This window comes from Corvus hawaiiensis, chromosome Z (assembly GCF_020740725.1).
Source record: "Corvus hawaiiensis isolate bCorHaw1 chromosome Z, bCorHaw1.pri.cur, whole genome shotgun sequence".
Lineage (NCBI taxonomy): Eukaryota > Metazoa > Chordata > Aves > Passeriformes > Corvidae > Corvus > Corvus hawaiiensis.
The window spans coordinates 51,331,780-51,354,251 of NC_063255.1; the positions used below are offsets into that span (position 1 = coordinate 51,331,780).

A 22,472-nucleotide genomic window follows, 5' to 3' on the forward strand; every position below is an offset into this window, starting at 1 on the left:
ATGGTGACTGGATTTTAATGTATTAATAATTATTACTCTTTAAAAACACAGTATTATCAATTCTCTACCACATATAATGGCATTATGCTACCCGTAATTTAACAGTACCCCTGTAACCTTTTTTAAAATCCTGACTATGTCAAGTTTCTACTAGAGGGTCAATGCCTTCATACAAGCGTACTACAAGGAAAAATGCTGTCAGTTTATTTCTGAATTTTCATAATTAAAGCTACTATTTATGTATGCCGCAGGTAAAATAAATTTACTGCAAAAATATACAGATTGAGTGCTATGTCATGTCAGAAGTATGTGGTAGGTGTTTGGAAACCCAACACAACTGGTTTCTTTCATACTTATGGAAGCCCCTTTTTTGTAATTCAAAATGAATGCCAGACAAGAACCATTGTTACAGCATCTCAGAAGAATGTAACTCAGTTGTGAGCTAAATGTAAGTTCTCTTGGCTGTCAAGTTTTCATGCTTATAATCAAATCTCCATGGGCAATTTTCACTTTTTCTAACAAGTAAATGGCTGGGTACTGCAGCTCAATAAGAAGGTCCTGGGTCCTGAAAATATACATGGTTCATATACATGTAAGTAGGTGTTAATTATCAAAGTACAAAGATTATTTCAGCAATTTTTATCCCAGAGAAAATTCAAATTTCAGCAATCAAAATATTCTAGGTCACGGCCAAAGAGAATCTTCTGTGCTTTACACAGCACACGCGTATAATACACATGGTTCTAAACAAGGTACTGTCCCCTCCTTTCAGTAACTGTTACCATTCATTATAAACTATGCTATTTTGGGAAAATCAGGACATGATTTAAAAATAGGATTTGTAGCTAAAACTTTAATTTCTAGAAGTCAAGTTCCTTTTTATTCCCCTCCCAGGAGGAAGAATTGGTAAAGAAAACAAGCAGCTTTCTCTTTCTAGGTGGGAAGATAAAATAAATACACCAGAAACTAAACTCCTTAAAATTTGTGCGACTTTCTCCATGATGTTGCATCCCTATACATGACTTCTGATGGACAGAAACACAGTGTATTTTCTGTGTACATAAAACACGGGAAGGGATCTTACATGATGTTCCTTCAGATGTCAACCTAATCATTTATTTCCCGGCAAATTTTGGTGTACTATCCTTACATCAGTTCCCGGTTGTTTCCAGAGTAGTAGTACATCAATCTTCTCTCTCTGCTGAACACCAGTGGCTTCAATAAAATGAGTTCACCTTTTGAACACATTTCTCTGGCACATTTCTAGAAATATTGAGAGCCTAATGACCAACCTAACATGAATAAAACTTAGTTTTCTCTCTTACAAATCACAAGTCATGCTGCAATCATATGTCAGATGCTGCAACGCTTTTGTTGCTGGCACAATTTAGAATTAAAAATATGAGAAGGGGAAAAAAAGACAAGATAAGTTTGGAGTGCAAATATTCTTTGGTTTACTCATTAAAACAAAAGAACACAGCAAACAGCAAAAACACTGGCAATTAAATAAACAGCAAATTCTTTATATGCTTCCTAACAAAAAGTCTTTGGCTGTTTGAAATGTATTAACTTCATGCTTTTAAGTACATTACAGTGTCTAGAAAGTCACATTTTTTATCCCCAATGTCAAGGCAGAAAAAAGATGAGGAAGAAAAAGAAGGATAAAAGGTAGGAAGTATGAAAAGAAGAAAAAATTTATTCAAAATTCCATTTTTCCATTAGTTATATGGTATGTAACACAATGATAACACTAATTTCTGTTTCTAGTTTCATTGTACACAAAGCAAATTAGCTTGAAATTTATTTATCAACTTTGGTGAATTCACATCATCATACACATCAGACTAGTATATCAAATATACTGACTCACATCTTTTTGAAAAGAATTGTGACCCTTCCAACCCAAATGATTGATTCTATGATTCTACTAGCAGAATTCTAAATATCTTAAGGAATTGCACAGAGAAGTCACTGTGGTTTACCTTATCATAGGCAGAGTTAAAATTCTGTACCACAAGCAGTTTCTTGGGAATACTCTTCCCCAGTTCGGCTGTTTTCCTGTAGCTTATTCCTCAAATAATCCCCATGTAATCAAAGGAAGCAAGCACCTGTGCAGGTCTATAAGGATCTCTACTTGAGAGATCCTGCCTTGCAGACAGGAAGTTTTCACCTCTGAGCTGGAGATGCACAAGCCTGCTGTTAAGACTCTATGTGACAGCATCACTGATTTTATTTAAAACTCAATGCTTCATAATGGCAACACTAGGAAGCTGTTATCTGTGCAGAGAGCATAAAAGACTATAAATGAATCAAATATGTCTATTTTACAAGTAAATGAAAGAAATTACAGAGTGTACCATCACCATGATAATCTGTTACCAACATTACTGGATTCTGATAGTTTAGAATTAATTCTGTAAATCTATGAAAGATGCAGATTGTCTGACAGCATATTGTTTTGGTTTGTATATCTATCTTGCAAGACTCTTACTCTACTTGAACCATTCTGTTTGATTGTCTTTATAAAGCTGTTTCCATAGGCAAAGCACAATAAAAAAGGTCATGTGCAGTTTTTCTTCCAGATGGACTGTGAATAGCAACAGATAGAGCATAGTAAGAAATCAATTAATAAAGATATTTAGGAAATATTTGTCATAATGTAAAAAACCTCTTTGCATGCTCCCTTATTCCTTCATAAATCAACAGTGTTCCATCTACAAATAACTCATAGGCAGCACCTCTAATACAAGTACTTATATGTTCCCCTCATCTAGCATTTTGTTGACCCCATCACAAAGTTTCTGCAAATGGGTTTTATAAGGTCCAAAGGGATTGTACAAGGCAGCCAAAAATTCACAATCAGAGAAGTGATCAAACACATTGTTGACGCGTCCGTGTGACTTCGCAGTTAGGTGACGCTGAATGATTTCATGAAGCAGCTCTCTACATTCGTTTAACAATTTGGACAAAAAGTTCCTGTCGAAGGTATAATCCACCTGATGGAAACTGACCACCGTCTTAGCCAGCTGATGAACCTTCTTCTTGAATTTCTCCATCAATGCTATTTCATCCTGATTAAACTGGTTGTTCCTGTAGAGAATTGCCAATTTGAGGACTATTTTAATGAGGTTTTTGATGATCTTCTCTGCTTCTTTTTTATTTTGTGTATATTCCTTTGTTACTCTGTAAAGCTCATCTAAAACATCGCTGCTTGTATCGTCGATCAAAGTAGTTGCTATTGATTTGGACACCATTTTCCCAAGGATCTTCTTCTGGGCCTGAATGGCCAGACTTTTGGAGTTGAAGACATCTGTGGCCACTAGGGGAAGAAAAAAGTACACAGTCAGTACTTCCAAACAGACAGTCTCTGGACAGCAAGTTGACGAATATTTCCATATTTATATATTCAGTAAGTTAATCTTACTAAATGTCACAAAAATAATGCAACACAGTTGCAGGAAAAAACCCCATATTTAAATCCCTAAAACTTTTTTCTCTTTAGGTTTACATTCTTTCAGACTGTTTTACTTTTGAGAAAATACCAACTGAACTTGCACAGAAATGGTTTAGAAGATCTCTCTATATATGGGTAGATGGAATTTCAAACTGAGGCAATAAAACTGCCCTATTTGATTAGGTGAGTCACAAATCTAATCTGATTCTCGCATTCATAATGAAATCGGAAACCAGGATTATCCCAATGCCATAACAAATAACGACTGCTACTCAAATAAAGATAATAATTCAGTGAAGTGACCATTATAAAGCCTTCTCCTGCTTAGCATTTTACATGATCAGTGAACACAAACACCACACATCTATTAATTTTTTTTTTTAGATACCTATTTTATACATATCTATAGATATCCATGTAGAAATACAAAAGAAAGGCAAAAATCCATGGTCAGCAAACAACACTGAGATTCTCTGGGTGCAATCTGAAGACACTAGTTTTCAGAAGAGCAAGTACAGATTAACATTTCTATGTTCTATACTTAATGGAGTAAAAGCAAGAAATTAACTTTCTAGGGATTGTCATAACACTTGTGAGCATAACCTTTTAAAAGTATCTTTCTGTGACCAGTGAAGCAGATCCTAGAACAGATTTCCACCTCTAAAACTATGTTCTATTGCATGAATAAACCCACTGACTGGTTTGTAATTTTGTTCAGATACTTAAAAGACCCCAAACAGCCCTTCACAAACTTGACTTGTGAAATTTTACCATACATTCTGTTGTCAGCAACAGTTTTTTAAAGCACACTCCCTTGGCAGGGCTCTCTCCAGTAAGACACACGTGAGTTCGTATTTTCAGGTAGAATTGTCTAGGAAATGGCTGCCTTTGTGCTGCAGCTCTCCTGGAGTCTCAGACAGGCCAAAGGAAAGCTACATCTGTTTACATTTACTATACATATGAAATGTTTGCTTAGCAAACACAGAGACTGGAAATATTTTCTTTTTTTTTTTTTTCCTTTAATGAAAACATCAACTCTGCAGATGTCAGACAGTAAGTCCCTGAATTTGAAAAAGGTTTCCTCTTAACTGCTGGTATGTGGGCAGCTGGGTGTGTTCAGACGCGGAGTGCCTCAGGGGTTCCAGCAAATAGAAGAAACTTGTCCTTCAGGACATGAAACACAAATCTGTATTTTTAATTCAAGAGTATCTTTGAGAAACTTAATAACAAGCTCCTTTTATTACCATCCCAAAAACTTTCAAGCAGGTTTGTTTCTTAAAACTTTCAGTGCATATCAGTATTTTGTTTTGAAGCGTGAAGTGTCTGAGCACATTTTCTAAAATCTTTACTACAAGAGGACACTCAAAAACCAAAGAACCCCTTGTTAACTATCTTGGGCAAAGCACTCAAGATCACAAGACAGACACACTTCTCAACCACAAAGATACAGGAAGACATTAAAGATGCTGAGCAGTCATTCTGAACTGAAAATATTTAATTCGCTTACTGTGTTTTTAAATTTAAAACTGCAACTGTTACTATTAAAGTAAAACTAATCCAAGTTTTCCAAAGGGTGGTCAAATATTAGAACTCAACAGCCAACGCTTTACAATGATCTACCGATGAATGGTAACTTTTTCTTTACCTTCCAAATCAGGAATATCAATTGTTGTTTCATAACTTTCATTTACTTAAAGTCTTCTTATTAATGCTCATGACGTCTTCCTTCTGACACACTACACGTATATAGATGTTCATACTAATAGCAGTTGTGAAAAACTTACATGATACAATATATCTGTATTTTTAAGCATTCTTTCTCAGGATGCTGTAGGCGTTATTTCTTATAAAATAATATCACAGCGAATGCTCCACTGTACTTCCAGCCTGAACAATTCTATCTTTTTAAATCCACATAACCTATCTCCAGAAAGCCATGCAAACACTCAGGAATGGTCCTAACATCATAACATGCAAAGTATCAGTTACGAGAAACTGAAAACATGGCAGTTTCTTAAATATCATACAGTTTTTGAACAACAACAAAAAAATCTTACATTACATAATGTACATTTTACAAAGTACAGCTCAATATGTAGGTACTTCTGCTAACCAGAACAGGAATTGCTCCATTCCAAAAGCTGTTGAACTCTTAATGGTATTTTTCTAAAATCTGTCCAAGTTTTGGGGCTATCCAGCATGGCTTACTTTCTATCTCCTTTGCTATAAATACCCCAGAAGTTAGCTTCATTTTCCTATGCTGTTACATGGGTTCTAATTTAATTACTAAATATGTAAATTTCATACTTCAGGATTTCAGCCAATCCAAAAAAGGAACTTGCTAACTGTTTGTATTTTATAATCAGAATTTTTCCTCCTTACCAATGACAGACTTAAAATGTATTTCACAGCTTGAATAAAACTCAGTTTAAGCAGTAAGATTATAGAGCTTCTTCAGAGTGAACACACATACTACCTTAACAGTAAAACTATTACTTACTTGTTCATCTAATGTAATTGCAGTTTTTATTGCTGACAGCAGAAAGAGAAGCAAAATACCCAAGGTGAAGACTGGCCTGTGGCTTATTTATTCTGGTAAATCCAGTGCACACTTTATCATGTGCTTTGAAACGTTGTCAGAAGCTATCACAGAGTGAATATGGGGTTTTCCTCCTCGCTGTAACAGCAGCTCTTCTCAGCTACCTTTTTCTCCTGCCTGCAGTGCTTCATTTTGCTTTGGCACCTCAAAATGCAAAAATACATCACAATGGTTTCACTTCCTCGAAGAGAGAGCTGAAAGGAAATTGCAGCGCTGAGCAAGCAGTGCAACACTAGGGCTGTTCCTGCCAACTGACAACTGGGACAATTCACAGACAGGGAGGGAGAAGAAAGGTCCTGTGACTTGAGAGGACAAGTGACGTGTCAAGAAGAGGTTAAAACATTAACCTGGTATCTGCAAGTGGAGATGCTCAGTGTATCAGAGGTGCCTGACTCACAGGTCATGCTGGGGAGGGCAGCGTTCCCAATGTGAAGGCTGCCGGGCACCCCCTTTCAAACTTCTGACTGCAATTTCAGATATGAGCACCTGAAAATGCACCTTTATACAACTACTTAGGGATGACTGTATGTAGCCACCTTCTGAAAGTGATTGCAGTAGCTGGCCTGGATATCTGACCACACCTTTTGTATCGACGGGTTACATCCTTGCACTCTAAACTGAAATAGTGTCATTTCTCTGGTGACATGCAGGTAATCCCACCAATTTTAAGCACGTCACAGTTTGGTTTACCTCATGACTGCTCTTTATAGCTCCAATTTCTTTCCTCTGCAGTTTTACACTTTACTTTTTAAAAGGTTCTAATCAAAAAATAACCCTTTGAAATCAATGGGATGCCATTTTCTGCACAAACTACACATATAAGCATGATTATGTGCAGTAAAGCCACACCTCCACAGAGGAAAGTAGTCCAAGAGGAAAGGCTCTCAGAGGAAATCCTGCTTCCATTACTTTGAAATTCACAAGATCAATTTAGGAATAATGCAAACACCTGCAAAATCTCCTAATTCATGATTTAGATGACCAAACAAGGTGCTAGAGACAGCCTCCTGTGAAAGTTGTGAGTTTAGTGATTATGAAACATCTTGATTTTTGAAGCCAAGCACACAGTATGCTAGTTTAACATGGTATTTTGTGTTCATTAAAATGAATAAATACTGGACATGTAGAATTCTAGATGTGTTTTTCCCAAAATATTTTACCATACAGAGGTTTTCCTTAAACTGTGGTGGAAGTATAAACTTTCAGTGACAATTGTGGTTAATAGACTCTCAGGAGACTGCTATGAAAGTACAAGAAGGCTCATATTTATGGCTGCAATGCTGACTTTTCCCTCACATGGAAGCTAGCACACCTCCCTCCATACTGTGGCAAATGACTATTACACTATTACCACATATCGTATGTCTCAACTCTATTCAAAATTAATTAAACAAAAAAAAAAAAAAAAAAAAAAAAAAAAGGTAGGATTTGGAAAAAACCCAGCTTTTTTTTTCCACAAGACAACAGTCTATGGTAGATTCAACATCACTTGCAGCTGAGTGTACGCAATCTCACTTACATTGACAATGAATACTTGAGTCACTGAGTATTTTTAAACTTGTCATAATGAAGAAGCAGGAAAAGAAGGCACCCAGCAAAAAATTACAGTGAACCATGTTAAATTCCATGGTCAAGTCTAGAGCTGAGCTTTCTGATACTCACTGTGTTGATACGTTCTGAAGGAAGAGAAAATAGGACTGTGAAATGCTGCTGCCTGAGACCCAGTTCTCATTTTAGTGACTTGCACATCACATGCTGCACTAGTAAGGCCCAAAAATGACAAGTGTTTTTGGGTAAGGCACAAAGAACACTGACATGGGCTTGGGAAGAAAGAGACAGCACTGACTGAGAGCTTCAGGCAGCATTTAAAAGATTATCACATAGCATTGAGAAATGTGGCAATGGACTTCCTGCTGGGAATCCTGTGTGGATGTGTGTTTGCCTCTCTATAGACTGTGTATGAGAACTACAGCTAAAAGCCTGCACATACAAATTACATGTTCAGTCAGACTCCTGTAGTGAAAGAGCACTATTTCCCCAGAGGGAGGCAACTTGAAATCAAGTGGAATTGACAGTGTTATGCTCTCTGAGTGTATGTGACCATGAGTCATGCACCTCCAAAATCATGAGATTGCCTAGATATGAAGGGATAAGAGAATTACTGAATTTTTAATCTTTTCTTGCCTTCTGCTTTCTGGGTCTTTACAGGTCTACCCTTATTTTCAGGAATGATACAGGGCAGAAACATTAAAAAAACCAAATAGAGAAGCATATAAATATATGAATTCGTATATATAAATACATGACTTCAGTAAGGTAAAGCTCCAATGGAGATAAACCACAAGAGCTAGCATCAGTGAACAAACAAGTCCTGAAGTACAAAATAGACAGAAGTATTCTAAACCTATTACCAGGGCTGTAACAATTTTCACAATATACTTATTACATGACAATATGATTTAAAAACTTGAGTAGTAGGATACAGATTATTAATTCTTCAGATATGAATAAGGTAAGTTGATTTTTCTAGCTGCCACATGATATATATAGCTTCTTCTTAATAACCATTTGACTGAGTGAGTCACAGTTTCAAAAAGGTTTTTTAATGCTGTTTTCTCTTTTCTTTTTTAACAGAAGAGTCAGTGTTTTGATTCTTATCTAAGTGCTTCAAAGTTTCCTGGGTGAAAGGTATGTTAAAATCCTTACAATCCTTCCAGAAATTCTTCCAGAATTCCTTCCAAAAATACAGCAGTTCTCAAACGGCCACTTCAGTATATAGGCCAGTCTCTACATTCACAAGCATTTGTTCACTTGTTGGCTTTTCAAAAGCTGATGAAAACTGAGGCTTGTATCAGACATGCAAGACCAGAAGCACTCAGAGTTTTCACTCTTCAACCTCAGACACTGGGACTGCAACTTCACAGCTGGCCGAGGGCAGGAGTGGGAAGTGACCAGGACAGCCACAGAGGTTATTGACAGAAGGATGTCAGCAGGGCAGATAGGTTGGGCAAGCACCATCAGGCAGTGGAAAACCCAGAGAGCAAATGGCTAAGTGCAGAAGGAGGAATGAGAAAAACACCCTCAAACAAGGGGCCTGTACAGTACTTGCTTCTTTCACATATACCTCTACTTTTTTAATTGATGTACACAAGGTCCTTATTGGAAGATCAAATATTTTACTTGGCACCTTGTGTTTAAAAAGAGGGATTTATATATGAATACCAATTTTAACTAGAAAACAGTTTAAACTAGAATTTTCAGTGCATACAAAGCATTCTTTCATAAGAAACATGGGCCTACAGTTCTCCTAACAGGTAAAGTAAATTGTACTAAATTCTCACTTGCCATAATTGTTATCAACTGAGCGTATTAATGAGAATATTAATTATTCAAGCAATGTGCACTAGTTCTAGCACTCACACTGGGAGACCTTTAAAACAAAAAACACCCCATCTGAAGCCAAGCCTAATGCATGGCAAATATTGCATGAGCAGTCTTACTAGATTTGGAAATCAGCTATAAGGCTGTGAGTCACTCTGAAGCAACAGTTAATCAAGCAATTTCAGAAAAAAATGTGGGTAATGAAGCATTTTTGAAAATACAGAGTATATCTGACCTGCATACTCATACTGAAAGTGAGCATATATTCAGCTGCAGAAACATGAGAAAAATAAAAGAAAAGCCAGCACACACCATTTAGAACAGCTCCTTTTCACTCAATAAAATGCTGAATAAGTCATTGCCGATATGTTTGCAAAACGCATGTGATATTGTCATATGCTTCTGGATTTTGCTATTTAATTCTAACATTAGTCTATTAACACGTCCAAAATTTTATCATCAGCGAAAGATTCTAGCTGCAAAAGCAAAACCAAGCCATTAAAAAAATCCAGAAAACAAAATATTTTTTTGATCGAGAGGTGACAAGAATTGCCAGAAAATGTACCTGAAGGTTAAGGCTGGGTAGAGTGGCAAGGAATGATGCTATTTCCAATAAGAATGTTGCAGAGTTTTGCAGTCCCATGGGAGCAGCCAGTGCCAACAAGTTATTCTGGTTTTACATGCTTGTGCTTCCCACAGCCAGCCTGTGTATCACATGATACATATACTGTAGCTGATTTAGAAATTTTAAAAAGCCTTCTAAAAGCCATTTTTCCCAAAACCTCTGCATGTATTTTAATTAACAGTGTAGCTTTAAAGAGAAGGAAAAAAAAAATCAGATTAACTTCTGATGACAGCTCTCAGAATACTTCAGAATACGTTGGACATTAAACCGAGAAAATGACAGTCACACAGAGCAGTGCCATGAACTTAATTTGGTATTTCAGTCCTCTGCCACCATTTGTTATCCTTGCTGGAATGTAACAACTGATGCAGTGCTGTTAAATACGCAGCCTGTATATTTCAGCTGTTGGCTTTTCAGGGCTGTATCAGGTTCCTCTCTATCTACCAGGTGTCCATGCACAGTGAACACTAATACTGACAAATCTTTTCACAGGAAATAAAGCGTGTCTTACGTCCTTCCTTCCAATCAATCAAATGCAATGCAGGTACTCTATATTTTGTCCAGCCTTAGAAACAAATACCAACCTGCAGCAAGGCAACAGTGCAAAGCTCCCTAAGCCAAGTGGGACCCAAAACCTGAAGTTTAAGTAAGTGGTACCTAATTGCTCTTACAACCATCCTGGCAAAAAGAAAGTTTTCTCACAAAAAAAATCCCCCAAACACTTAGCTGTAGGCACAGGACCTATATACATATAAAAAAAGAGTTCCTGGCTTGAACACAGAAGGACAACCTCTGAGGCCAGCAGCCCCAGAGAACTTGGAATCCATTGGAGAAACTTAAATTTGACACAGGGGCAAGGGGTAGAATTTAAGATTAAGATACGTGTTGCAAAAATACAATGAACTGGAAGGTCCAGACGAGACGACAATCTGGCATAAGAGGGACAGGGAACTCAAACACAAGGAAATGTCACAACCTGGCTGTCAAAATGCAAAGAGCATGTATTTGAATGACATGTAAAGAAAGTCAAAGAGGCTTCAGAGAGTTCAAATGAACGCAGAAGTTTGTGAGGGATCTTACAATGTCTTTGAAACTAGTTAATAATGTTTTTCCTGTATTTCTGGTTCTGGTTCTCTGTTCTTCTCCCTCTCAGTCTGTAGCTACACTGTTTCTTACAGAGAGGATGGAAGTCCCTTGGTATCTGTCTCTTATATTTAAAGTACACTGGATTGCTACTATTCACTTTATGTGTGTGTGTAAATACATATTTTTTAAAAAATATATATGTGTATATATATAAAACTAACTTCCAAGGCACTGAAGACTGTCATAGCTACAGGTCAGCTACATAAAATCTAGTAGTGATTCACAGGGCTTTCAGTTCTCAGGTGTCTGGTTGATATATTCATTTCCAATATCATCATTGAAATGTAGATTATAAAACACAAGAAAATATGCCATCTAAGAGTTTTACTTATCAGATATTGGCTGTTCTTTAGGCCTAAGACACTAATGACACCCTTCATCTCTTTTTCAGTTTTTAATTTTTCACTACCCTTTTTCCTGTCTTGTAGCACAAAGGATAAATTTTATGGTATTCAATGTGCGGCTCTACAGAGAATATGTGCTTTGTCTACCCTTCCATACCAGCCACTCATGGTATCCATGATTTTGAAAGACTACATTTGGTGGCTGAAATGGTAATTTTCTCTGCACACCTAACATGTGTACTTTATTCTCCCACAAGGAGCAAAATAAACTAACCCCTGGGTTTTAAGTTCTTTTCCCAATATTTAGCAGCTACAGCCTGTTTCTGTATCCATACTACAACTACCATGACCTTTATCCAAACATCCAGTTGTGAAACCAGTGGTTGAATCTTTTCTTCACTTCTCTACTCTCTCGCTGTCAACTCAGAACAGGCTCTCCAAGACCCAAGCACACAGTTTATCTTTCAAAGGCTTTGCTTTGATTCCTCTTTGTTTCCACTAGTGCCACCCAAGCCCGCCTTTAAAATATTTGACTTAACAACACCAAAATTCTCAAACATCGATTAAGACTGTCAAAACACCAGTCCAGCTCCCTACATATTTTAAGAGTTTGGTTTTGCTTTCACTAATGTCATTAAGTTCTAATGGAATATAAAACGTAAGAGAAAAATTAGGTCTTCAATACTGTTAGCAACTTAATCTTCTGTAAAATTGAATCTTCTGGTTAAACATTATGTCTGACACGGTCATGATCTTTTACATCAGCAAGCGGTATTATTTAGACACAGAACTTTGCTATCTAACAAAGCAGTAGTAACCTATTTATTTTTAAAGGTCACAAGTATATTTACTGACTAAAAACTCGACAGCCTCCAGAGGTCCCTTTCAGCTTCAAATCTTCTGTGATTTGTAAAACCTGCATCTACTTTGTAATTCACTTCTTGGGCCAAAGCATATGAGACTTGACTGCACTGTTTTTTACAGCTGTTGACTGCTGCAGAATTTGACCATTTAGCTTCTTTGCTTTGCACTGGCATCAAATGACATTTTCAACTAAGCAATGGACAGCACTGATCAACTATGAAGGGACATACAGCAGCAGGAAAGGTTGTTGTACCTTGAGATTTCCCAGATTATTGCCCTTAGTAAGAAGGAGGGAACACAAATTTGACCCTGGAGAAGGAAAGCCCTCAAGTGGTGAATAGAAACACCATCAATCTAAATTTCAAATACATATATGGCAGTGAAATAAAAATGTCAACAGTTGCTCTTTTCCTCATCATACTGCTGTTCTCCCCAACTGCATGACATTAGGTAACAAGCCACAACAAAAGGATCAACATTTAACTGCAAGTTACATCTCTTTCAACTGATTTTGATACCAACTGCTTGTTGCAAAGAAAGGTGAGTGTAATCATACATCCAGGATGCAATGTCTTGCATCACAGAATTTAAATCTCTAATTTCCAGAATTGAGGACAAGGCTGTGAGCTTGATGAGGACATCTTAGCACCAGTCAAATGTTATTCCTACCCCTTCCTGAAGTATCCACCACTTCTGTTCACAGATACTCAAATTTATGATTCACTGTTTCAAGTTCCTAAAATAAAGTCTACATCACTATTTCTCAGTGAATGTTTCAAAACAAATGTTTTTAAGTGAACAGAAACATCCATTCATTTTCTTATTTGCAACTGGTAAAAAATAGCCCTTGGAATCAGTAGCTGAAGTATTCACCGATGTCATCTGCTTACTTCTGTTAATATTAAACCAAAATTTTACTCTTTCTATAAATAAAATCTTTGTAGAATAGTTTTGTGAAGTGACATAGTAAAAGCAAAAACCATTCCTCATGAAAGCCTCAGGTTTTAAAACAATGGAGTTTCTGCATTTTTCAAAGTTTTCTCCACATCTCTTTGAAGTTAATTAAGTGGATGCTTGTCTGTGCATGCACTAAGTCTGTGCTTTATTAATTCCTGTATGAATGTAAACATTTTGGGATAGAGACTTGAGGGTATCACATTCTTAGAGATCCACTGAAATCCCAAGGCAGCTACAAATGCCTTAGAAAAACTTGCAATTACTGGCCTTTATAGATACATAAAATCATCGCAGAAAATGTCCCTGGAATTTCAGGTTTCAAACTTTTCAAAGATAAATGCTCTCAAATAAACAAGGTGCTTATTCCCACTTTACTGCAATTTATTCTCATTACTACAAACTGCCAGCAGGAACAGGATTCTCTGCAGACACTCTGACATTTGTATATTATATGTCAAACTGACTGAAAGGTAGGTTTTCCTTATTGCTATGCAAAACAGAATATCTGATCTTTCACCACTAATCTGCATAGTTAAAACACTGATACTAAATTCTGCAAAAGGTAGGGAAAATTAAATTAGTTCATACAGTGTGTAGCCAATCCTCTATATTGCTTCTGCTGAAACAGTTCTGTAGGGAAGATTTTGAATCCCAAGTTCTCCAGACTGAGTCCAACATGACACCGAGAGACATGAGCTCTCTACTTCCCACTGTCAGGGAATCTTAGTAATAAGAACAAAATTTGTGAGAAAACATCCCACAGTCATGAATGTGCAATGAATACCTCAAAGAACAGGTCTCTCAGTTTCTCCCCTTCTCCCTCAAAGTAAGACTGTCCCCAAATGACAACAGGGTTAATGCTCATGCTTTTGCTGACATGATGGTTAAAACAACCAAGTTTTTGGCAATTGCATTTTATTGCTAATCCCACTGTGTATCCTGTTCTGTAGTCAGGACAGAATGCGTCCACAAAACAGGAAGTGGACACCTAGCATTAAAAAACACAAGCAGCTCATCAAATACAATTACGCAAACCAAGAAAACATGAACATCTGTAACTTTCAGATTTCCGACCACAAAAAAACACCTTATTGTCAGTATGTATAAGGCTGTTGTTCAGATTAGTGCAACTCATTAATATAACTGAAACAGTCAGTTTAAGCACTCATTTCTTACAAACTCATAAACAGCAATTGCTACTAACAACAGTTCTACTGCTGGATATTACCGGATCTATGAATTCCTAACCAATATGCAAACATGAAAAAATAATCTTTAAATATGAAAAAAAGTAATTTTTGCTTTAAAGCCATTATGAAATAGATTTTAACCTACTACTTCTGTTGAGTATGGAAAAATGAAAACCAGTAGTTGTTTCATGAAATAGCATAAAAATCTTTCATACTTCTTTATGAAATGCTTTTGTCTTACCACAGTTTGTAATCTAATTGTAGCAAAAAATCAGTCCCAAAGTTTGCAATGAAACCTGCAATATAGTTTTCATTTCCTTCATTTATTATTAGAGTGACACTAAATGACTGAGTGGAGAGGGGATGCATTTTGCCTCTCAAAAAGCAGCATTTAAGAACCCTTCCAAAACTGTAATATTTAGTGGAAGATTTGACCAAATGATAAGTCGATAAAAAAAAATTATGCGTGTTTTTGAATGAAAATTGCAAATTACAATTAGTGTTTCAGCATTACATTTTTCTTAAGCTAGTCCTGGCTAATGTATTACAAAACACTCATTATTCTTAGAAGCAATTCATTTAACCTGTTAGTACACTTGGAAATAGTACTGGTAAAGAATACAGCTTTACCAGATGTTTGTGCAAGGCCCCTCCCTCACCCAGATACCTCTTTTGATTCTGCAGAGATTTGCTGGATTTTGCTCCTGGTCTCTAACCTCTGTCTCATTTGTGGTAGTCCATAGTTTGCCAAGTCCCCAAAGAAAACAACCCACAGGTGTAAGTACTATAGTACAGCAAATGCTATCATCAACATAAATGAAAGGAAGACTGGGAAACTAAGTCTCCAGTACAACAAACAAATCTGGAAGATGAAAAAATACTGGTAGAGCAATACTGTGAACAGTATTGGGCTCCTCAATATCTCCCCAAAAAAGAAGCTGACAAACTGAAGCAGGTCCTGCAGACCGTCACCAGCATGGTTAGGGACGTGGAGCGCCTGATAACTGAAGATGGGTTGAGAGTGCTAGGCTTGATCAAAGTAACAGTGGCCCTTACCAACATAGGCAACTTGTTACCAGATAGTTACAGAGCAGACAGAGCCAGGCTCTTTTTGAGGATGCACAGCAAAAGAGAAGAGGGCAAGAGACACAAGCAGCATCAAGAGGAAGTCTCATTAGGAATGACCACCTTCATAGCAAGTGTGGCCAAACACTGAAGTACTAGAGAAGTGGTTGCTAGAGAAGTGGTGCTACCACCACTCTCTAAGACACTATCAGCATGACTGGTAAACTCCTGAGCAACCTCATCTAACTTTGAATTTGGATCCAGCTTTAAAGCTGGCTCTGCCTCCAGTGGAAGGTTGTGCCCAGTGACCTCCAGAAATTCCCAGGAGCCTCAGTTAATCTATGATTCTCTCTATCAACCAGATAGCTCAAGGGACTGTATCTTATTTGAAACTAAGCCTGTGAACCTTGCAATTCATTTTGGATTAAAAGATTTGATTGCATAAGCATAATTATATTAATGGAATTTTCTCAAAGCAATCTAGCATTCAACCCAACAATCACAACTAAATTATTAACCTGCTAAGTTTCAGTGATTCTCTGAAGTAATCTATCAGCTACAGCCCGTGTTTATCCCATCACCTGTGCTCAAATTACCAGCTAGCTTCCTCATCTGATCCAGCTGCACAGATTAATAAATACATGAGGTACAAAGTGTCCTGCAGAAAACAACTACTGCATATGGACTTCCAAATGTGTTCTACAAAAAACACCCACCAGTTCAACTAATTAAATTCTGAGCTTGTAGGAAAAGCAATCAGAGTGGCCATCTGATCCACTCACAAACAGGTTATCACAAAGATGACCCTGATGTGGCCAGGAACATAAAAACTACCATTCTTTCAGTTTTGAAGGGGAGAGATGCAGAGCTGCTTACCGAGTCTTATGGCTTAACAGCCTGAAGTCAGTACTCTCACTGATAGATTCAAGGGCCCACATCTCCATGGAGCTGCAGCAGCTGTGCTACGAACCACAGCAGTTGTTGTCCTGTCCTCACAGCCCTTTATTTTCTGTGTCTAGATTCATTAAACTATCCCCCAAACTACATTTAAAAAAAAAAAATCTAGGAGTTCCAACTTGCCTGTGTACTGTACTCTCACTCCTCTAAATTTCCCATTGTTTCTTTTTCATTATGGTTTTACCTTCTTGGTTTTCCTTTTGCCCTGCAATTTGTAACTCTGGCAACGCTTTCCTCATGCATATGTGATAAGGTATTACAGCACCTGGTTAGTAATAATTCTTTCTCACCTCTCACAAGCTTATTTTCCTTTGTCCTTCTTTCCTGTACTAGAGGGATACTTTTTTCCCCATCACCCTGTCCTATTAATCTTGAATTCTAATTAACTACAGAAGGGATTGCACAAAATGCCAAATTGTCAAAGCATTGCTATGATTTACAAAGCTGTGTACATGGTATGTATAACCATAGCAATCTTTTCATTCTTTTCATCAGCAGTAAGAAAGTTATCTGTGAAATAAAAAAAAAGTTCTCAAATTGAGTAATCAAGATCTCTAATACTGGGGCCAGGTGATTCTTCCTGCTTCTGAATTGAACTGTCCAGACAACTCTCAACAAAAGGCCCCCGTTTCACTGCCTTAATGTTTTATGAAGATTATTGTTTTTACAAGGGAGGGTAAGCAAAAGCACGTGAAACAAAGGAACCCCACATTTTTTAGTCTTTGGGGTGAGAGCAGAAGGTGAGTCAAATCTGTGGGGTTAAGCACTAATTCTGTGCTCTAGTTCTACAGTTTGGATTTCCCCATTCACTATCATAAAATAAAAAAAGGTTCTAACAAATGCTAGTTTTGGAGTTAGTGGGATGCAGGATGATACATTACAGGGTTCAATCAATGTTGTACACAGAGTAAGCAGCCTGTAGGAGCACAAGGGCAGTTGATTTGTTGCCTAATTGAACACAATTCTAGCTTGGAAAACATTCATGCATGAGAGGTGACTGCAAAATGTCAAAGCAAATCCATGACTACTTACAGGAGGGAGTACTAGCTTCTTGAAACAGTGAGTGCTCTGTGATTTTATAACCCCTGTGTTGTTCTGAGCTCTAAAAGGAACAAAACAGGTGAGCTCATTCTTTAGTAATCTCATTTGGATTAAAAAAATGCTAATCATGTCTAAAAAAAATCTCCAAGCACTTTCAGGAATGCAGTGATCTCTCTCTCTCCTGAAATGTGGTATTCAAAACTAAATATGATAAAGGTGCAATGCAAGCTCTCACTTGTGTTTGTAATACATTATCCATTGTTTTACAGGCTACATATTACATTCACTCTGATATCTGTTACTATTTTACTTTTCCTTTGAGATATTAGACTTCTCTCCTGTTGTTTTTTAAATATATTGCATAAGACTTGTAGAATGAAGATGAAGTTTTCTAGATCTTTATACAGTTTCCTTCTATCAAAGAAGGACATTCACATCACAATCATTTTAATCGGTATTGGCATGTATTTTAAAAGGTGCACTCCTGATACATAGTTTTAACACAACAGCATTAAGAACATTCCCTTCAGATCTCAAAAAGGAATTCAGTCAAATCAAAGCCTGAAACCACTTGGTACCTTCCACAGTAGGTGACATGCCACCAATCAACACTAGAATGAAATTATGCCATGCAGTTAATTGCTATACTCTTCTTATGGACTTTAACACACAATTTGTTTCATCTGGGGCAAAAGGAATGAAAACAAGAAAATGTGACAGGGTTATTTATAGCATGACAGTTGCTGGAATCTGTAAATGCAATACAGATTGACGCCATAAGACACATGCACATATTTACCACAGCATTGTAGGATACAGACGAACACAAACATTGTTCTGAAGTTACTGAGCAGCATGGCAGGAGGAAAAAAAACCTGTTTCATGTTACCATTCTAATATGGACCACGAAGACATCAAAGGCAGAAGCTGAAAATCCCACATATACTGCTGCATACCCTATACTAGCAATTAGTATAATATATAGTGGGGTAATGCCTGTCTTCTAGCAATGTCTTTTTATCCTCCGTTCCTGTTAAAAAAATCAGGTTTCACTTGAGGTCAAATGCTCTACCTTTATTTGATTAATTACCAAAAGAAAATCTTTAGGAGTTTGCCATTCAAAATTGACCTCGATTTGGGGTTTCATTGTAACAATGGGTATAGTTCATTTTTGCAGTAAAAGCCAGCGATCTTGGATCTTGTAATGTAGATTTTTAAAAATAATCCACACTAAATCTACTTCTATAGACATCCCAATGTTCTTCAACTACTGTAATCCCCTTGTATAAAGTAGCTGAAAGTGAAGTACTTCTCACTTCAGCGTCAGATCATTAGCCGCACATACACAATGTTCAGCGTTACTACTGCACCCTCAACTCTCCTTTTCACTGAGGCTGAGCTTCCAACACATGGTCTGGGAGTCACGCCTGGAAGCTTCAACTGAACTTCGGAGCTCCTCAGACCTCTTCACTAGCTCCTGGCCACTTGAGTGTGTCTGCGTTAAGGAAAACATGTAAGTCTGCCTATGCTTACAAACATCATTAAACCAACATTTTTCATGTAGCTTTCTCCTCTTTTCACTTTTTAGCTTGTAGCAGATTAGCCACTATACCCTTCATCACTAGCTTTGGCCTTCAGATGTACAGAATCTGTTAAAATAACTATTTTATAACTGTCCAAGTGTACCCTCTACTCCTTCCATAATCAGTCACAGACCTCTTTACCTCCTAATATCCTGTGTGCACCATATAATTTGTGGGTAAATCAGAATTTCTTTTAGAGTGACATTTAGTCTTGCACCTAAAGAGAAAATCAACCACCTCCTCTTTGGTAAACCACTTAAAAAATTATATATCCTCAGTGTCAAAAGACTGAGCTACACATTCAGTTTGAATTTGTGAAGCATCAATTTTCTTTATCCAAAAATATAGTTTCTTCATGAAACAGAGCTTGTTAGTCGAAAGACTGACTATTTTACGCTACATACAGTGGATCATTACAAATACACAAGTATTTGACTGTATTTTTGAGTATTTTATGCTTCCATAAATATTCAATCAGACTAGGGAAAGTAACATAACAGCTGCAATTCTACATTTTTACCTGTTAATCCCAGTTTTTATTCACATACACACTGAGCGCCCCTTTTCTCATGCATTTTCTAAATTATTCTTTTAAAGATGTGAATATATTAGCAGGAATACATTTACAGAGTGACTGAAAAACCTTCTCAGTGACATCTGTACCTCATCTTCACACAATGGTTACTGTTTCATTTTCCATTCTAACACATTAAGAACAAAGGACAGCAAAACCCAAATATTCCCCAAGCTAAAAATAACTAATCAAAAAGCTACCCTTTCTTTTCTGTCTCAGACACCTGCTTCAAATGTTTTTTTTCAGCATGAAAATCCTGGCATCTCAAATTGTTTATGAAGAAATGCACAGAAAAACAAACCTATTTAAAGGGGATTTTAAGAACCAGAGTCATCTAAGAAGGCAAGACATTTCTTCAAACAATAAAATCTACATTTCAGATATAGTCAGTTTAGTAAAACTGTCTGGAGCTTCCTGTATGAAACCAGAGGATCTTTCCTGCTATAGCATGCAAGCAGATCTCTCCGGCTGTAAAACTAAGGGAGAATGTTCACAATATTCTCTTTTTCAAAGTTTCTAAAGAGAAATCATTTTTACAGTTCTGCTTTTCAACAAATCTGTACTACAGAACCTTCTTGAGGAAAAAAAATAACAAACCAAGAGCTGCCTTTTGGTTCAGCTGTTCATTTGACAAGAAGACAAACATGAGGATTATTCTTATCAAAACAGAGGTTATCAGGCTTCATTACTTCCCAGGTTCTACCAGCATTATTAGCATTAAGTTTGATTCAGTGCAAGCAGACTTTTTTGCAAATTAACAAAATACTCTTAAGCAAGTAAACAGACAGATGTCCCTGGTGATGTTATACTTCAAGTGAAGGAAGCTGTACAGACTGTGAGGGGAAAACCATCTGAAACATTCCAAAAAGTTCTTGTTTTCACCAAATACAAAATGCTTAGGTTGCCTTACTGCTTGCTTTCTGTTGGGGTTTTTAAAGTTGTTTTTCTCAGCTATACTGGATTTCTGTATGTTTGAGTCTCCCTAAGGACTATGTGTAACCATGAAACATCAATTCTATTCTAAGAAATCCAGCGTACAACCCCACCACTGCTCCGTTCCCTCATCTGTATAAATGCTCTTTTGTATATAGGCACTTTCAGGAAATTGCCCTCCTCCTCCCCCGCTTGCTCCCCACTGTCCGAATCCCTCTCACATCCCCCTCCCGATCAACACTAGGGAATAATTGCATTTTTGTTGGAGCACTTCCAGCCCCTCCACACGTTCCACTCCAGAAGCAGCAGCAGCACGGTGTAGTTTTGGCACACTCCTCTCTTTTAACACACACACACACGCACACTCATTCGCAGGGAAGTAAATGGCATCAACCTTATTCCCAGAATAACGACCTTTCACTTCTCCCCCATGCAACTTCCTCTTCTGCTGAAAAATACGGTGCTTCCAAATGAAAGAAATCTTCCTCTTTCGACATTTGACTACCAGTGTTTTGAAACACACTTTCTTCCACTTATGAGTAGCTCACGAGTGGGTAAATTACCACTGTCCAGACAGATACTCCGGGGTGCCAACACTTCGGTCACTTCATATCCTGCAAACTCGGCAGGACTTCAAATAGTTGTGCAAAGGCCTTTTTCCCTCCCCTGTGAATACCCGAAAGCTGAAGAGAGCAGAAACTCTCCTCCATGCTCAGATAGGCACCGTGCATATTTACTCTCCTGCGAAAAGTTAAAAACCGTACCTTCCTTGGGATCATCGGCTTCCGAACTCATGGTGTCAGGCAAGGCTCTGAGGACCAGATTAACGCTGACTGCGCACTGAGATGCAGCCGCAAGTCAACTTCTCTCCCTCTCCCTTTCTCTCTCTCTCTCAAAAAAAAAAAAAAAAAAAAAAAAAAGAGCGAGAGCGAGAGAGGGTTGGGGTTTTGAGGGGAAAAGTCTACGAATTCAGCAAATCACAACTAACGTACTTGAAAAGGATCCCGCCCCTTTCTCAGCTGCACACAGCGGCTGTCTGGAAAACCACCACCTTCAGAGGAACCCCGATTTTACTCGCCAGCTGTTGCCGTTTATGAATCTTATTCTCCCCAGCCTGTAGAAGGGTGGAGTTTTCACTTGTTGCAGCTTGCCAACGTGGTATGAGAAAGCAAGAAGGAGAGGCCAAAAAAGCCCTGAGTGCAGAACAGCGTCTGACTGCGGTGGCTGACAATCACACTGGGATTCTCTTAACTTGCAGGAAAATCTATTTTAAATCATTTTATTTTTAAGCCTAAACTGTACATTTCAACGCTGTTTGCTATCTGGAATTACTTCTGTAGCCTCCGTAATTATACTGACTAATACTGGATGACTAAATACATGCCTAAAGATGAGAAGTAGCAGCTTTCTTTCAGGTAGTTTAATCTTGATTTTCTTTCACTCATGCTCAGGGGATGGTGCCATCTACCTGAGACTAGCAATTCACCTTATCTTGTAGGAAAAACTGTTTGATTTCTTGTGCCACAGTTACCCCACACACATCTCAGAAAAGATCGGTATTTTTAACTACTACATGATACAGTTTTACAGCAATAGAACAGGGGTTTTCTGCAGCCACTTCCCAGTTTGCAATGCCTCCAGTGCAAAATCGGGGGAATTACTTGGAAGCCTATTCTCAGTTCGCACAGCCTCCAGTAAAACCACTGTCCTAAGGAATCATCTTTCCCTACTTACTCGTTTAATAAATTTTTAGCACAGT

General features: G+C 37.6%; 1 protein-coding gene across 3 annotated transcripts; it reads right to left on the bottom strand.

Annotated features, from left to right (window-relative positions):
• Nucleotides 1-1,430: 1,430 nt before the first annotated feature.
• Nucleotides 1,431-21,655, bottom strand: TNFAIP8 (TNF alpha induced protein 8). Of its 3 annotated transcripts, none has more exons than XM_048292510.1 (2): nt 21,478-21,655; nt 1,431-3,319 (listed from the first exon to the last, which is right to left on the bottom strand). In XM_048292510.1, exons 1-2 carry the CDS (start codon nt 21,506-21,508, stop codon nt 2,754-2,756), a joined length of 597 nt encoding a protein of 198 aa, XP_048148467.1. In that variant the 5' UTR covers nt 21,509-21,655; the 3' UTR covers nt 1,431-2,753. The 3 variants fall into 3 exon arrangements, with proteins under 3 accessions (XP_048148467.1, XP_048148469.1, XP_048148468.1); XM_048292512.1 differs by lacking the exon at nt 21,478-21,655 and adding an exon at nt 10,000-10,075; XM_048292511.1 differs by lacking the exon at nt 21,478-21,655 and adding an exon at nt 5,955-6,288.
• Nucleotides 21,656-22,472: the final 817 nt, after the last annotated feature.

Bases quoted from the DNA above. Each gene is read 5' to 3' on its own strand.
- TNFAIP8 (XM_048292510.1), bottom strand. From the start codon at position 21,508: ATGAGTTCGGAAGCCGATGATCCCAAGGAAG. The intron at 3,320-21,477 runs GTACGGTTTTTA...TTCTTCCCCTAG, and splicing joins AGCCGATGATCCCAAGGAAG to TGGCCACAGATGTCTTCAAC.